The 18,556-nt window shown below is 41.2% G+C and overlaps 1 protein-coding gene across 2 annotated transcripts; it reads right to left on the bottom strand.

Annotated features, from left to right (window-relative positions):
- Positions 1 to 2,689: 2,689 nt before the first annotated feature.
- On the bottom strand, positions 2,690 to 17,946 carry abhd6a (abhydrolase domain containing 6, acylglycerol lipase a). 2 transcript variants are annotated; one of them, XM_076268304.1, is made up of 9 exons: positions 17,801 to 17,946; positions 16,436 to 16,567; positions 6,310 to 6,466; positions 5,849 to 5,962; positions 5,507 to 5,579; positions 5,109 to 5,266; positions 4,161 to 4,215; positions 3,922 to 4,022; positions 2,690 to 3,380 (listed from the first exon to the last, which is right to left on the bottom strand). In XM_076268304.1, exons 2-9 carry the CDS (start codon positions 16,552 to 16,554, stop codon positions 3,198 to 3,200), a joined length of 960 nt encoding a protein of 319 aa, XP_076124419.1. In that variant the 5' UTR covers positions 16,555 to 16,567; positions 17,801 to 17,946; the 3' UTR covers positions 2,690 to 3,197. The 2 variants fall into 2 exon arrangements, with proteins under 2 accessions (XP_076124419.1, XP_076124418.1); XM_076268303.1 differs by having other exon boundaries at positions 5,447 to 5,579; positions 17,801 to 17,944.
- Between the last annotated feature and the right edge of the window lie 610 nt (positions 17,947 to 18,556).

Genomic DNA, 18,556 nt, shown 5'->3' with positions numbered 1-18,556 from the left:
CAGAAATTAACAAGACGTCAAATTTATTTTGAAGTTTATAAGCTGCGTTGCGTTCGTTAATTAGTTTAGGACACACTCCGCGATAGCCGACTCAACTCTACTTTCGTTTTGACATGTCAGAGGTATCACGTGACGGTGCGTCGATGCAAAGATAATTGTCTCGTCAGCTATTTGTAGCCTAGGCTAGGCATACTTAATAAATTAAACGAAACTTGAAGAAAAAAATACCGAGGACATGACCTCGGTGTCCTTTATGGTAGCTACGGCCAGTCTGTAGCCTTCACTAACCTATCACCATTTCTAGCTGCAAATTCGTCTTAAAAGAACCCAAACTAGAGAAAATGCTAAATGTGTCTGTGTGACTTAATATTATTTATTTATTTTTATTATTATTTTTATAGTTTATTTAATAGGGACCGATATAGTAGGGCCTAGGCTACAGCCTACATAGAAAAAAAAAAGAAAAAAACTACAGTAGGCCTAGCCTATCTGATGCAAGGCTGAATAGTGTTTATAGCTAGAAGGGCTTTCTAACCAAGTGTTATGTGAGGGATAACGGCCGCCGAGGTGTCCTGTTATACGGAATTAATGGACGAGGGCGAGGGGCAAAAACTCCCCGATGCGCAGCGGAGGGGAGTTGCCTCCGCCCAAGTCCATTAATTCCGTATAACTGGACACACCTCGAAGGCCGTTATCCCGCTTATCACCCGGTTGCCACTGGAAACACTGGAAACACGCGGTTCTGTTTAAAAAGAAGCTCACTAGTTCAGCTTGTTGTACAACTTTAGCATGGACAACAAAGATTCTAGAACAGAGCTATCTTTGATGGACCAAAGATTCTAGAACAGAGCTCTGTTCTAGAATCTTTGATGGACAGTTAGCTTGTTTACAGTTGATTCCATTGTTGGGAAGCCTGCAACCAAAAGATTCTAGAGCGCTGCAACCGTTGTCCTACTATGGTTGTTATAGTTACCATTCATAAGCATTGATATGGAACGGTGTCCTGTTATTCCGAATTAAAGGCCACCCGCCAGCCAATCAGAAAAGAGTATTTCTTCTCTCCGGGTGACCCGGTGTATAATAATGGTGTTTTTGGGGTCCGGGAATAATAGGAAAAACATTTGTCCCAGCGGGAAAATCCTTGTGAACGCTACCTGATTTGTCATCATTTAGTAGTTCAATTGTAGTCCACGTGGACTGATGTCCAACAATTTTAATGTGAACTGGGCAATTAGCAGTTTTTGTCAAAGCTATTATAAATCAAAGATATTATCTTCTTTTAAAAGCGCCTCTCACCATCATACATTTGAGCAGTCTTTTATTTAGGATTAATGTGTGTATGTTATTACGGAGCCCTTAAGGGGACGTGAGCAAAAACAAATCTAAAGATTAGTTTCATGTGCTCATGTGAAACTTTCATGGGCTCACTCGAAACTTTCATGTGCTCATGCAAAACTTTCATATCCCCTTAGGGGCTCTGTATGTTATAACCTTTGTGGTGGCATCAATGGTTTTCCCACATTCCAACAGCAAAGCACATGAACGCTCGCTCACACTTAGAAGAACGACATCATTACATGGATAGTTCCCATTCTTTCCAGACCCCTGAACCCAGCATAGTCAAGGAAGTTGTAGGTTACAGAGATTTTAGAACAGAGCAAGGGGTGTTGTTGGGCATGACCCAAAGCAAAGTCCCAAAAATGACTTAATTGTTGTGGAGCAGGGTCTATGTGCCCGACTCAAGTTAAAGCTGATTGGCTGGCAAGGTCACACCCATCACTATGCTTGCATTTAAGGGTTACCTGTGGGGTATCCCATCAAGCAAGCAAGCTAAAGGCAAATCCTGGCTTACTTCAAAAAGTCGGCCATAACGCCGTATTAATATATAGCTATTACAAGAGGCTACTTAGCCTAAACTTTACAACCTATCCGTGGTTCACCAGTGTGCCAAACCGTATGTTCTGTTAAAGGGACACCAGGCAAGCCTGATGCTTTTTCTCTACAAAACTCCCCCTCGCTCGGTCTGAAGCTCTTTTCCTTTTCTTTGCGTCTTCCGTCAAGGGTTTTCGCTGCTTCTTCGCCGGCTCTGCCATTATACACACGTTTGCAACAATCTCTAGCTTTTCGTTAGCCTGCCTCTGTGCTGTAAACTGATCCTGCTTCGGTCAGCGGGTAGGATACACCGAACTTGCAAGTGGGATATTCTTCCTACAGGCAGAAGGGGCGGGCGAGAGAGCCTTCATTCACCCCGTAATGAGTCATTTAACCATATACCGACTTACGAAGATGATTAATTAACACGAAAACGTTGCCTGGTGTCCCATTGTGTTATTTGAAGGTCATTTGTTAAAGGTACACTATGTAAGTTTTTCACTTTTACAAAACCAATTTGATGGTAAAAGAACCTGTAATAGGCAAATCGTTCACCTAGCATAGCTATACAGCATAGACGTAGCGAGTCACTACAGAGAAAACCAGTCATGCAACTTCAAGAACGACTGAAGCTGTAGTTGCTATACTTAGCTGCTATAGCCATTTTTTTGGTCAATATCTGTCCAATCCCTCGCCACCTTCCTCCATCTCCTCCCGTTTCAATTTCAGTCCAGTGTTACCACCTGACATCTAAAATTTTCAGGATAATACTCACAGTTTAAAATCACTAATTTCATAATAGCTCCAACACAGTCTATTTGCAATATATTATACTTTAATGATAGACAGAATAGACACATACCCCCACATACCCCTTTTGTGTAAGTCTTACTGGTTCTTTCTTCAGTACATATTGATCACTCAGAGCTTTGTACACATAACACTGCAGGTGCTTTCAGAAAAACATAACATGTTTAATTTGAACGACACTGTGACTGTGTAACCCAACAGGATATTGAGTGCAATGTCACAGAAATAAGTGAAAACAGAGAGTGTATAATGCAAACAATTCTGAAAAGTAAAACTCTATCCAAAGACATTAGACTGGAGTGATCTAGAATCAATGTAGCGATAAAATTAACTGAATTTGGCACATCAAAAACTTATTGTCAGGTAGTTCACATTGTGCTGATTATTTCCCAGTGTTTCCCCATCCTGTCAGGATTTAGGGCAAAATCCCTGAGTTATAGCTAGATATAAAAAATATTCATCAATTATGATGCACTCTTGAGTGTGCACCTCTGATAAATAGAATCCGAACTGCCTCAAGAAAGTTTCTTGCTGCTAGCACAGCCTGCATTCTGCTGAGCAATGATAAAGTCCATAATGAGCTGGGCAGTCTTACGGGGCCGTTCCATCACCACCGAATGGCCACATTTATCCAGGAGATCCACCTGACAACCCGGCAATGCTTCAGCCAATACAGAGGCTCCAGAAACATCCACAACCTAATCATGAACAAAATGTCACAATAAGAACAACCTAGAAAGTGGAAGTGGTTATAACACTAATAAGTTGTAAAATATCACTTGACATAAAAAACAAAATTGTCCTGGGGGGGGGGGGGGGGGGGGGTCACATTGCACGCACAAATGGCATCGCACCGCTATGAAACCCATTATTTTTAATGGGCTTGCGTGCGCAAGAACTGGTCTGCTACTGCGCCGAGCAAAGCACACCGCAAGCTCTTGGGTGTGCCGTGGTCGAAGTTCAACCATGTTTAACTTTGATCGTGGCGCCCTGTAAATCATAGATATTTTGCACTGAGCCCGTCGGCAAGCACACAAAAATCTTTGGGGCATTACCTCAACCAAGAGCAACCTAGCGGCGAGCGCAGCACATGTCACGTGCAATATGCACCCCTAATATTTTGTTCACATATTTTACCCCATCAATTAATAACAAAGTCGACATTTCAAAGTTTTGGCCCACCACTAACAGATGGTTATTCTGTCCTAACCAGGTAAGGTCGAAAGGTTTGTAATATACCTGATCATGTTTTCCCCAAATAACTTGCAGTGGTGTGGATATTAAGTGCATGTTTTCATGCAAGGAATGCCTGGACTCTTCTCCAACAATCTCCATGAACACTATGGGAGAGTGAAATGCATGCAAAGTCACTTATCTGGGCAATGTATGTGCTGTTTGTATCTGTATAATGTGTATTTGCTATTTATATCTAATTCCAGTATTGTTGCTGTTAATGGTTAGAATGGTCCATTACAAACCCTCTCGATAAAAGTCATTGTGTGGGACCCGGACATCCACTAATCCCTGAAGAATCTGGAAAAGCATTAAGACATTTTCCAAGAATTGTCTAATAATAGTATAGAATATCATCAGAATTTCATTTTATTTTATATCTGAGCATCAATTTTTGATACCAGTGGTTACCACTGTAAGAGAAAATATCCTTTACAATTCACTGCATTTACAATTCACTGCATCCTTAAGTTTATAATGACATATCAAGCAAGACAGAAGGTGTTCATGTGTAAATAATCATCTTCTCACCTAATCTCACTTCTTACGGAGGAAACTATTGCAAACAACGAGATCAGAGTTTGAGCAGTTAATGGCCAGTTGTCTCCCAATTCAGTTTTGTGCATCTAACGAACTTTGTGACCACAAACTAACTAGGAGTTATTTATTTGCAAGTATGTCTACAAAATTAAAACCCACAAAAAAAGAACTACAAAATAACTTCAAAATTATATCATGAAGTTTCCTTAAACCTGGCATCATATACTATAAAATTAACTATAAAGACTGACAAAGTATACAGCCTAAATATAAAAACTAAAGGTATATAGAAAAATATCTAGAAAAATATACATGAACTATACTGTTTTGTTGTAATGCCATCATAGAGTATTAAATGTCTTTGACAACAAGCAAGAGTGAGGTTGTATCTCAGTATAAACCGTGCATGGGAGAGTTACGACCACTGGTCAACAAAGCGGACATAATTTTTCCAAAAAGGAAAGTCCAGAACTTAAAAAACTTGTGTAGTATACTAGGGAATGCAGACAAAATTAAGAAAGGTCAAATACATTGAAACTATCTGGATGCAATTCAATTTGGTCACCGATCGCTTATCAAAGCTAAGTTGGACAAAACTACAATCACAAGAAATAATAAAAATGGACTGTGTAGAGAAAACGCAGGCACAGTACCTGCTGAGGTATCTTGAATCGAACAAAGGAGCACAGCTTGAGCATCTCCTCCATCTCTTCAGGAGTGGAGGGGATGAGTGGGATACTCTGGGTGTCCTGTGTCTTCTCCAGCTCCCTTAGGTGTTTCACAAAATTACTCTCCGTAGGATATTTCAGACCTGAGTATTCCACAGAACAGGGGAGGATAAGTGTTATTTAACAGTCCATGCACAATGCAACCTCCAACAAACATCCACACCTTCATTTGCTTGAATCACTAAACACGGTTCTATACAGTGAATAATGAATGTGAACATGTGGATACAGTTAGTGGGCACACATAATTTGAACTGAAAGACCTGCTGGACAGATGAGAGTCAGACTGCAGAGGTCGGCAGGGAAGCGTGCAGCATACACACCAGCCACATTACCCCCCATGGACGTGCCCACCAGGTGGAAGGGCTTCTTGTTTAAGTCAGTGCTCTCTACAAACTAGACAAAAGGGCTTCATTAAATACACACACAACGGTTCTCTTAGCATACCCATGTACTCTGGGTGTTTGCCATATTGGTACCTAAAAAGCCTTTGTGAGTTGAGTTATTAAAACTTTTATATCCGGTTATATGTCACTGCCTTAGATATAATAGCTGTAGAAATGTATAAGAAATGAAAAGAAGTACTTTAGTAGTACTTTAGTACTCATTGGTCCTATCCTATCCTGCCTTGTCAGAGGGCTCAACGTTTACCCAGCACAGCCTACCTGGCGTATCCTCTTGACCTGACCCTCAATGGAGTAGTCTACAGCACTTGTGCGTGTAGTACCCTCATGGCCTGGCATGTCCACACAAATAATGTGTACATTCTTTTGGAGAAACTGCAAAGATGACAAAACCAGGCAGTACATTTATGAAATGTCCAATATTATGATATTCATTTGAAATTCAGTCTTAGTGTATACACTTTAATCACACTTCTTAATGGACAACAGTGGACCAACTGGGCCAGTCTGTTTTCCGATGGTCACAAGAGCTTCAGAGAAGTTGCACTATTCAATCGGAAATTCAGTCCAACCAACCATTCAACCCTATCTAGCACTCATGCATTTCTGTCACTCTATCTGGGCAATTCATGGGGATTGACCCCTACAGACTCCACGGTAGCACATAATATAATAGGAGACACAACATTAGAATAAGTCCGTAATATAGACTTCCTTTTTACCTTAACCACAGACAGCCACATGTCTTTATGGGCAGAAAACCCATGAAGCATGAGGATAGAGGGGCGGTTCCCAGGTTTCCCCCGGTGGGAGTAGCAGAACTGGTAACCCTTATATTCTGCATGGGCCACCTGCAGGCCCAGTGCTCTTCTCCAATACCTAGTAGTGAAAAACAGAGAGAAAAGTACAGACATATTACAATTAGGCTTAGGAACTGAATCTGCTTCACATTAAATGGCATAGTTAATGATCTCATAGTAGATCTCATGTTGCAAGTTCATAGTTAATGAACTTGCAACAAAGTCTTAATCCTTATTCTTCTAGATTTGAGTGCAGCATTCAACACCATTGATCATAACATTTTAATTCACCGCCTTGCGAAGTGGGTTGGTCTCTCTGATAATGTTTTAAACTAGTTTGAAACCTATATTACTGGCAGAAAATGGAGCCATCTTGGTCCTTTGCTTTTTTCCCTACAAATGCTTCCGTTAGAAAACATCATAAGTCAGCATAATATAAACTTCCACAGCTATGCAGACAATACCCAAATATATTTTTCTGTGTAACCAACAAACCCAGATGGCCTTTACTCCCTTATCGCATGCTTAGCCTTCATTAATCAGTGTATGACCAACAATTTTCTAAAGCTAAATCACGATAAAACAGGTATTTTTGGTTGGACCAAAATCAAAGTGAGAAAGTAACAAGCCTAGGTGTCGCCCTCATTCCTCCTGGTGATGGTTTTCCTGTTTGTATCTGTGTAATGTGATGTATATGTGCTGTATATGTGCTGTTGTGATATATGTGCTGTATATGTGCTGTTAACATCTATGTGGGTGGGGTATGTGGTAACAGGGTGGTGGGTGAAGAACCGTAACTGTGTGTATCTATGTATTTCATGTCTGTGAGGCTTGTATTGTATGGTAGGTGAAAACAAATTTCCTATGTAAGGACAAATAAACTAACTAACTAACTAAGATACAGAGATAAGCTTCAAGCCCCATATTAGTAAAGTTACCCAAACAGCTAATTTTCACCTGAGAAACATTGCCAAAGTGCGGCCTTTTTAACTCAACAAGATGCAAAAAAAAATTAATCCAAGCCTTTATCACTAGTAGGTTAGACTACTGCAATGTACTTTTTACTGGTCTCCCAAAAACGCATATAAACAAATTGGAACTCATACAGAACTCTCTGTAACTATCTCTGCATTATCTGTTTTAAACTATACATGATATTTTACATCACATTTTTTGCATTTTCCTGCACTGGTAATTCCTTGGATATGTAAGGGATAACGGCCGCCGAGGTGTCCTGTCCCTGGTTGCCACTATAGGAAATAGTCATGCCTTTACAGCACGCAAAGGAAACTTTGGAAAGGAAAAAGAAGCTGAATTGTTTGTTGTACCAACTTTCTTTGACAGTGAAAGCATGGACAATTAGCTTGTTGTTGATTCCATTGTTGCGATAAATGTTATACATTACATTACATTACATTACATTACATTACATTTGGCTGACGCATTTTTAACCAAAGCGACTAACAACATGGTAACAGTTACGTTTTAAAGCAATTCTCTCAACAATTTAAGAATAACTGCATCAGTGAGTGCTGTTTTTAAACAGTTGAGTGTCAGTTCAAGACGGGTTGTAAGTGCTAGGATCAACAAGACTTGTTGTAAGTGGTGCTATGAGAGGAGATGTTCTCTAAAGAGCTGGGTCTTCAGGAGTTTTTTGAAAATGGAGAGGGATGTCCCTGCTCTGGAAGGAACTGGTAGAGCATTCCACCAACGTGGAACAACAGATGAGAAAAGTTTGGATTGGCCTGAGCGTACCGGTGGTAGAGCTAGACGTCTTTCGTCTGAGGATCGCAATGGTCTGGAGGTAGCGTATGTCTGTATGAGGGCATTCAAGTAGGTGGGAGCAGAACCGGAGACTACTTTGTAGGCAAGCGTTGTTGTTTCCCGCCAATCCAAACTTTTCTGATGGCTACCATGTTATCATGCTACCGTTGCCCAAGCCATTTAGTAGGCCTTGAAAGAATGGTTAAGTTTTACAGGGTTCCCACTCTTAGTCAAATGTAAAACTCCATGACTTTTCCCTGACAAAAAAAAAACAGAATTTCCATGACTTACTTAATGAATAGTACAATATACCAACCAATGATTTCAGAGCACCCACATAGCAGTCAAAAATCTTTTACTTTTTTAGAGCGGGAGATGAATAAATAGGCATTGAATAAACCCAGTTGGGCTACTCAACCAAGACGTAAAGCTAATAACCAGATACACACCAATTCTGTGTGGAAATATATTTGTATTAATGTATTTTGTACATTTTAAACTGCTACATCAAAATTCCCTGATATTCCATGACTTTGTCCCAAAAATGATAAAATTCCCTGACTTTCCATATCTGGAACAGACTTTCTAAAATTCCATGATATTCCATGACCCGTGGGAACACTGGTTTTACAAACATTTCACTGAGGTTAGGCTGTGGCGCAAGTTCGTAGACGAATGGTTATCATGTAAACAGTCTCATTTAGGAGGCAGGTTCGACTCCCACGTGGAGTTATTATTAGGCTATTTAGGTATTTATTTTTTGGGTGGCATATTCATGGTCCAGTGCATGTCAATGTCAATGTCAATTTTATTTATAAAGCACATTTACAGACGGCTTAGCCACACCAAAGTGCTTCACAATAAAGTGCAATAAATAAAAACAGGAAGGCACAAATACAAAAAGGGCTCCAGTTAAAATAAATTAAGAAATGCAGAAAAAAGAACATTTAAAACTAAACACTGTGGCATAAAAGGAGACATTAGCCAAAGGCAAGTGAAAAGGGGTGGGTCTTTAAAAGGGATTTAAAAACATTTAGAGACTGCAGCAGGCTTGGAATTTCACCATTCTGGGGGCAAGGCCACTTTGCCTTCAGTTGGGCATATTTGGTGGGGGGCACAAAGGCCACATGTCAGGGCACCAAGGCCAAAGTTAACTATACAGTAGTAGGCTATAAAATGATCAAAGTTGTATTTAGCCTATTCACTGCAGTAGACCTGCATCACTGTATGAAACATTACAAAAACATGAAACATGACATATTACATAGTAGTGTTGCACGGTGTATCGATACTAAAAAGGTATCGCGATGCCTTCACGCAAAAAACGATACGATTTCAGACGTTTTTAGAATCGATACTTTATTAAAATAATAACGTTCTGTGTCTGTGTCAACTGCTGCTCCCACTGCTCCTTGCACGCATCTAGGCAAGTGGGCGTGTCAAGCAGGCAGCTCTGAGTGAGTGAGTGCGCAGCCAACGTCAACATAGTTCTTTGCCGACAGTTCTAGGCCTTGTGGATAAAACAAAAGGTGTGCTATTTCTATTTCGGATACATAGCGTGAAGGCAAGCCATCAGGTACACAAAGTCATTTAAAAGCAGTAGGCTACGCATGGAACTTGGCTAAACACCTCGCAGATATATGCCAACATTTTTAAAGAGTTCAAAGAACGACAGGTTAACGAATATGCTATAGAAAACACGACTACATGGTTAGTGCCAAGTTCTTCTCTTATGTTTTAGTCTAGCCTAAGTGAAACGAGTATGGTTCTCTGGGATAAAGCGAACCTTCCTTCATCAATGAATTTTGACGAGACAGAGCTGTAATCATTTTGACGAGACATAACGAGCTGTAATCAAGGGTGCTAACGCGATGAAAGCGCAATGTTCACGCCAGAATAACATTACCATAACTTGTAAACGATCGACAGGTTAACGAATATGCTATAGAAAACACGACTACATGGTTAGTGCCAAGTTCTTCTCTTATGTTTTAGTCTAGCCTAAGTGAAACGAGTATGGTTCTCTGGGATAAAGCGAACCTTCCTTCATCAATGAATTTTGACGAGACAGAGCTGTAATCATTTTGACGAGACATAACGAGCTGTAATCAAGGGTGCTAACGCGATGAAAGCGCAATGTTCACGCCAGAATAACATTACCATAACTTGTAAACGATCTATTTCATGTTCGGTCAGTAGCAGCCTACTACTGGTAATATTTGTCATGGCATGTAGACTGCAATTTGTTCAATAATTATTGCCCAGATGTAGGATAGGCTACCCGAAATGCGCTAATTAATGCCCACAGCATAACACCACCAAGCGTGTTGAGTCCTAATAATAATAGCGGCTTATTGTTACAGTAGGTGGTAGCAAATCATGTTATCAAAGAAATAGACGTAATGTAGGAATGCACACAGATATATTGCAACAGGTAATGGTGTAGGCCTATCTGACGAAGACCTGAGTGGTTGGAACGTCGTACTTGTACACTGGGCACAAAGAAGACTATCCTCACATTTTCCCCTTTGCAACTGTCAAAGAAATCCCATGAACACGGGAAGGCCTAGGGTAGCCTATACTGTACATCAGATGGCCTAAAGATTAGGCCCCTCTGCATAGCATTTAGTGATTTGCATGCAGTAATTTTAACACTGACCTTGATCTAGCCTAGTTTGGCTATTTAAAGCTACTTTATTGCCACAACACAATGTAAATGAACTATAACAAACAATAAAGGACTTAATCACACAAAGTAGGCCTACTATTTTACTGACTATAAAAAAATAATAATTATGTAGGAAGTTTAGAACCCAGAATTGACCTACACACTACAAAAGTGCACCAAATTCAACACAAATGACTACTCAATACACTTGGAGGAGGTATGAGTCCTTTCTTCTCCAGATATCTTAGGATTTCGCCGTAGTATCGTTTTAGTATCGAGCATCGTGATATTTATGGCAGGTATCGTATCGAAGTCATAATTTTGGTATCGTGACAACACTATTACATAGAACTGTAAATCATCTGATCATCTAATAATTACATATATCTAGGCTATATATAACATTTATTTTATATTTGGCCTGCTATGAAATCATGTATTGAACAATTTAAATTTAAGCACAGCTCAGCTTTAAGAAACTCAAATAGCCTAGATGCATGCTTAGCATTTTGTGATCATTAAGGCTACAGTACTTTCACAAACTCTTAGTCAGCTGTCCTCTGATTAACCAATATCTAGGCGATATTTGTAACATTTATTTTGTATTTGGCCCGTTCTGAAATCATGTGGAACAATTTAAACACATTGTAAAACTTAAAGCCCAAATTTGGAGACATCCATGCATGTCGAAATTTACTGCAAACTCAAAACTGGATTACTCTGAAACGGCTAACTGTACAGGGGACTGCTTTACACCTTTGTGTTCGGTAAGGTCTGCTGTTTATTCTGATATATGGTGTGTCATGTGTTAAAAGACGGGTTCGTGAAGTATTCCACCGAGATGAATGGGTAGGGAGATCATGGACGCAAAACCTTCAGTAGAATGTATGATTAAATTGAATTATATTATTTACTTTTCTCGCGAACCGTTCAACACAGCAATTATCGGCTAACATCGTTTAAAAGCTGAGAAAAAGCTCTTTCATGTGATACTTGTGATGTCTGTGTGATGAATAGGCTACTTTGCGAGTAGTTCAACTGAGAAGAATGGGTGAATTTGGACGCACTTTCTTGCGCTGTTACTTTCTCCACTGCGTAAAAGACTAAATTAATTTGCGCTGTGAATGCTAAGATTATTTTGACAGGCCACAGGCTAAATAAAAATCGCTATTAGCAGGACGCAAAGCAGAATATTGAAAGAAGGGGGCACCAAGGCCACCGTGGCCTGTAAACCTCTGATTTTCAAAGGGGCCTCACGGCCAACACAAGGGGCCGCCGTGAAATTCCTACCCTGGACTGCAGTGTTTCCCATACATTGACTAATCTGTGGCGGGGCACCACGAAATAAAAATCCGCCGCCACATATTAATTTTTCTATGTTTAATTTAATTTAAATTAAATATAAGGTCAAATCCTTGCATTGCCATTGAGCTGCGCTTTTTACGCACGCAGCCTTTCCTTGCCTCACCCCGCTCTCTCTCGTAGCCCGCTGCCACTCCTCTGCATGTGCATTTAACAAAATAATCACGATTGTTGAAGGATTGTTGTTGCCACATAGAAGCATTGCATAGAAGACGTCTGACTAAATTGCTATTAAATCCGCTTAGCATCGTGACCATGCTGCGCAAATTTGTTCAAAACTGCTGCATTGAAGTGAACTCTGCTAAGGTCTTATCACAACATAGTAGGCTACATTGAAGAGACTAAACTAATAATTACTACTAGTTATGAAATCAAGCAGTATCTCAAAGCTAACGTTAGAATACTGTTTGGATGTCGAATTTAGCATGCTTAGCCTACTTACAGCTGCTTGTCAATTTCGTTGAAGGGCTCATTTTATTGACTCTGACACTGAATGTTTGCAAAATCCCGATGTAAATGGAAAAGTGTTTTCCAAAATTCAAAAGTGCTTGTCCCAAGGAGAAGTACGTGAACCTTTATTTTAACTATGTAGAAAACGTTATAAATTGCATCCACACATCAGCAGCCTTTCAACTGTGTTAGAATTGCAAGGGTTCCCTCAAACGTCTTAAAATGACAGGCACTCAATTAGACCTATACACTACCAAGACGATCTTAATAAACGGATGTGGGGGGGGGAGGCAGTTCCAGAGTCTAGGGGCTGCCACTGAAAAGGCTCTGTCCCCCCTAGTTTTCAGCCTGGTCCTGGATTCTTCCAGCCGCAGTTGGTCTGCTGACTGTAGTGCTCTGGAAGGGGAATGGTGGTGGAGAAGATCAGACAGGTAGGTGGGGGCCAGACCATGGAGAGATTTGTATACAGTCAAGAGGAGTTTGAAATTGATGCGGTAGCGGATGGGGAGCCAGTGGAGTGAAGCCAGAACTGTGGTGATATGTTCGCATTTTTTAGTGCAGGTGAGGAGTCGGGCGACGGAGTTCTGAACCAACTGCAGGCGGTGGAGCTGGGATTGATCGATGCCAGTGTAGAGAACATTACATTAGTCCAGTTGTGATGTGATGAAGGCATGGATGACTCTCTTAAGATCGCTCTGGGGCAGGTAGGCTTTGGTCTTAGCTAGGGTTCTGTGGTGGAAAAAGCCCTTCCTAACCACTGCACTGACCTGCTGTTCGAACTTGAATTTGCTGTCAAAAATCACGCCCAGAGGCAAGGGGGCCCAGGGCATTGGTGGAGAAGGCCGGAGAGGTTTTGCCAAAGACAATTAACTCAGTCTTGCTCTCATTAAGGTTGAGGAAGTTTGCACCCATCCATGCCTTGATGTCAGCAAGACAGTCACGCAGTAGATGGAGTGCAGCCTGCCCATCAGCCTTAAGAGGGATATACAGCTAGACGTCATCTGCAAAGCAGTGGAAGGAAATGTTATGTTTCACCAGGATATCCCCTAGGGGTAATATGTACAGTAAAAACAGGATGGGACCCAGAATAGAGCCTTGAGGGACCCCGCAGGTGAGGGGTCATGAGGTAAGCAGGTAGGACCGGAAGAACTCCAGGGCTGAGTCTTTAATGCCCACATGATGCTCGAGCCGAGCCAGCAGGATCATGTGATCCACCATGTCGAAAGCTGCTGTTAGATCTAAGAGCACCAGGATCACAGGGCTACCCGAGTCAGCGGCTAGGAGCAGGTCATTGAGGACTCTCAGGAGCGCAGTTTCTGTGCTGTGGGCTGTTCTAAAGCCAGACTGGAACTTCTCATAAATGTTATTGTTGGATAGGAAGGATTGCAGCTGGTAGGAATAGTAGCTTGGAGATAGGCCTGAAGTTTGAGAGGATAGCGGGGTCAAGGTTGGGCTTTTTTAGTAATGGTTGCACCACAGCATGCTAGAAGGCAGCCGGGACGCAACCAGAGGTGAGGATGGTGTTTATCAGCAGCAGGAGGAAGGGGGAAACCGTGTCGAGGACAGTAGCATCCTTGAGTAGACGGGGGGTAGGCAGTCAGAGGGGCAGTTGGAGGGCCGCAGTTGTCTGACTGTGTCAGAGAGGGAGGATAGGGAAATGGGCTCAAACTGCTTGAGGACAGCTGGCAGGGGGAGGGGGGGAGGTGCAGGGAGTGTGATGGCAGGGGTATCTGGAGGCCTAAGAGCGGCAACCTTGTCAATGAAGAATTGTTGAAAACTTTCACAGAGGGCGGGTGATAGCACAACAGGGGATTCATTACGGGGATTTAAGAGAGAATTCAGTGTATTAAAAAGAACCTGGGGTTTGTGACTGTTTCTGGAGACCAGGGTGGAAATGTACTGAGTTCTAGCAGTTTTAACGGCTCGGTGGTAGTCCGACAAGCAGCTACGGAGGATTTGGAGGGAGACGTGAAGGCGGTCCTTCTGCCACTTTCGCTCCGCCCGCCTTCAGGTGCGTCTGTGGTTTTTTGTGTTTGGGTTTGAAAGGGGCGTCCAGAATGCTAGTGCAGGATGATGAGAGCATAGAGTGAAGCTCATCAGCAGTGTACTCAGAGTCTAATGACGGCCTACACAAGGGGGAGTCATTGAACATGGTAGAAAAATGTCCGGCAGTAGAGGGGTTTAGCGTGCGGGATACCTGTTTGGAGACACTGTGGGTATTACCTGGGCATGGAACTGACACAGTGAACAGAATTGGGGAGTGGTCGGAAAAAGACATGGCACAGATTTCCATAGCAGAGACAGAAATACCATAGGACAGCACAAGATCTAATATGTGACCCTTTTCATGAGTTGGGCCGGTGACAGCTTAATCAGACTAAATGAGTCGATGAGGTTTAAAAAGTCCCAGGTCAGAGGTTGTGACTCACAGCAAACATTAAAATCACCAGAAATTAAAATGTAATCATATTTTACCATTAGTCCAGACAAAAAGTCAGCAAAGTGATGGATAAAGTCTTTGTTGAATTTAGGTGAGCGATACACCACTGCGCACAAAACGGGGAAAGACAGAATTATTTCAAACAGTTGCATGTAGCGTACTACAGAGCATTTTGACATTTAAATATGTCATGCATTTGTATTTGATCGTCTCCAATTTCCAGTCAACATGGGTGCCAGTTGCCATGTAACACCGACCACACTGCATAAACTTAACCTAATAGTCGGCTGCTGTAAGCTGAGTTTGTCGTTTATTTGCATTATTAATATAACATCGTCTTTTGGCGTTTTTGGCGAAGACATGCATTCCGTTAGGGATATTGAACATATTGAACATTCTCTAACCATCGTAATTTCAAATTTGGTGCAGGTTTCAGCACAAAAACGTATTGTATTCTTTTCATGAAGAGCACTGCTCTATGCTGTTCTATGGTGCTTTCTGCCTCTTAGTTGCGCATGCATGTTTTCGTGACGTTGCCTAGAAATCCACGTATAGACACCATTCATAAGCATTAATATGGAACGGTGATTAAACTTTTTATTACCAGATCTTCTTCATATGCGTCAGTCACGTTATTCAGAATTAATAGCCACCCCACCAGCCAATCAGAAAAGAGTATTTCTTCTCTCCGCTTGCATGATTAGGCTACCCCAATGAAATGCTCTCAAAGGCTGTTCTGTTGGTGATGTTTTTCCCCACAATTGTTACTTTGTAGGGGATTTTGTTTTTGATGCTAAACTGGGTTGGTTGTTGATTGGCCGCTATGGAAAATCCTCTACCTATAGCACTAGGAATTCAACACTTCTCCTGTGTATGCCTGAAATTTATACATTTCACAGTCCAGTGTCAGACTGTTGGTGAAGGCAACACTTTGATCCTGTTGTTGTACATGTACATGTATGTCTATGTATATTGAGTCCAAACATGAAAGGACAATGTAGTACCGATGTTGTAAATGTCACAATCAAGGCTACAAATGTTCCCTTATTATGAAGTTAGTCAAAGCTCTCAAGAGTGAAACACATTCCCTAATTGTGACGTGACAGTCCAGGGGGCAAGTTACACAAGGCCAGCAGCCCTATGAATGTAGGCAATACTTCAACCTTTACCCTAGATACAGAGCCTCAGCACTTGCAACACACTAGCAGTTTGTTAAACCGTCAGGCTTAATGCAATTGTACAGAGGTCGATATGAACACAGAACAAAAATATTCTTATTTGCAGGCGGCTTTAAAAAACTGTTGACCTTATCTTCATGAAAAGCCCTTTCTTTTACAAATAAACAAGTTAACACTTGACATTACCAGTAATACACCTTTATGAGAGCTGCAGGCCAGAGTAGAAATGAGGCCATAAATGCCAGGATAGGGATGGCTAGTGTGCTTCCAGCAATGACAAACATGTTCACTACATCCAAGTCCATGGCTGTGCCTCTCCTGAAAAAATAAAACAGCAATCAGCAAGGAGCATCTATTTATAAATGACTGGAGTTTCTTTTTTTTTAATCATTCAAAGCTATCACCTTAGCACAATGGCATATTCTTCAATCGTGTATTTGCACATTAAACAAGAGGTTGCATTTTGGGTGCACATATTGTGTACTGTAGCCTATAGCCTATGAGTAAGAAAACGGAATAAGATTCCCGAACAAGCCAGAAGGCAAACATTTGGTGACGCCACCCCTCTCTGTCTGCAAGTGCTGTCACAACCAATACACTCACTCAAAACCAGAACAACTCATGCATCAACCAAAAGAACAAATCACAGTCACAGAGCATTAGTATTATTCCCACACAGCACTTCACCCACTCAGGTAAAAAATGACCACTGCAAGGGCTTTTGATGTGGGAAATATTGTGTTTTTTATCTGCAGATATGGGACACAAACGTTCAAGTGCAGGTTAATACCAGATTAGCCAAAACTCCTATTTGCATTTTCAATATAGCCTAAGAGCAATTGACCATGTATTTTTTTATTAGCCCAGCTGTGATGATATAGGCTATTTTAGCAGTATAAGCAACTGATCGAACATAACCAGATTATTTCGTTCACTTTTGGACGAGTAAACTCTAATTGGTTTGAGATACAAAATGTGTAGGCCTGCATCCTACACCCAGACAAAAATCTTAGTAGCCTAACATAGGCTGGAGGTTTGGATCGAAGTGCATCTGTCCCAGAGAGAAGAGAGACTTCAGAGGCATTATAGCCAGCAGTCTGAGTGAGTGAGTCCTGGTAAAGACGAATCAGGCTATGCACAGAGACGGAGCTACGTTCATGGCACGATGTATTTTAGAGAATCATAGGACTGGTTTAACAGAATGTGCACAATTAGAACAATATATACATATATTAAAAAAAACACAATTCGATTTGAAACATATTGTCACTTGATCATAAACATGTCACTACTGTGTAGAAAGCCTACTATAGCCGCTCTCGTTATGATCTATTTAACAAGGCTACTCCCCCTACATTTTACATCGAGTAATTCTTTTTATCAGTTCCGATAATCACTTGAGAGCTTTATAGCCTAAATGTTTGTGCAAGTTAATTTAATGAAATGAAATAGCCTAGGCTAGGCAACTTTGTGTCTATCGTTTCGCTGCCCTTCCGAAAACGCACATGTAGCCTAACAGTGTGCAATATCATATAGCCTAAATAACGTTACCTTAAAATCCAGCCAGAGAGCGTTTTCCACAAGATTACTTCGTCTTTCAGGTACTCATCTCAATCTTTGTCTGACCATTGCAAGGTTTCAGACTCCAGGAAATTCATTCGCGTGACTCCTTCTCTTTTAAAGGTAGCCAGCCTGTCTGTTCAAAGACAAAAAATACGCCGACACAAAAGTGCGCTTGCTGCATGCATGCTATTAACCAATTGGTAAACCTCCAGAGAGCCTATATAGGCCATGATTAGCCCATAGCCTAACTGTCTTATTCATATAGTGTTTATTGACATTATTTCCCACGCTCCGGTGATAGCCTAGACCTATACTGATGTAGGTCTAAAAGGGTGGTTTGTTTGTTTAAGATGGAAGACTTGCCTGGATCTTCACTGAAAGTGTTTGAGAAAAGGTTTTCTTTCAATCAGACATTGAACTGATAGGCTATCCTATCTGACAGACACACTGGGTTGGGAGACAGTCATTGTCATACTGTAGTTAGTAGGCCTAGGCTAGTTATAGGCTATACAATTATCAGCATTACACTCAAAAACAAATATCCTAAATCCATGCTGAACACATAGGTTAGGCTACAATCAATAGGCCTATGACAAGTATTTGGACTCTTTTATACATGCATTGCACCTCATGCATTTATACATTTATACATGCATTGCACTTTGTAGGTTACATCTCTTTGCTTAAAAAATATTATTGTGTTATGTAGGCCTATAAAACAGAACAAACATTTCAGATTTGACC

The sequence above is a fragment of the Alosa pseudoharengus genome, unplaced genomic scaffold, assembly GCF_046254945.1.
Source record: "Alosa pseudoharengus isolate Yale_2024_CS ecotype anadromous, Long Island Sound unplaced genomic scaffold, YU_APseudo_1.1 YU_APseudo_1.1_scf_5, whole genome shotgun sequence".
NCBI lineage: Eukaryota > Metazoa > Chordata > Actinopteri > Clupeiformes > Clupeidae > Alosa > Alosa pseudoharengus.
This window is presented reverse-complemented; position numbering and strand designations above follow the sequence as displayed.

Coding starts and splice junctions, on each gene's coding strand:
- abhd6a (XM_076268303.1), bottom strand. CDS start 16,554: ATGGACTTGGATGTAGTGAACATGTTTGTCATTGCTGGAAGCACACTA. Junction 5,963..6,309: donor TGTGGCTGTCTGTGGTTAAG/GTAAAAAGGAAG, acceptor TCATCTTTGCAG/TTTCTCCAAAAGAATGTACA. Junction 4,216..5,108: donor GATTCAAGATACCTCAGCAG/GTACTGTGCCTG, acceptor ATGCTTTTCCAG/ATTCTTCAGGGATTAGTGGA.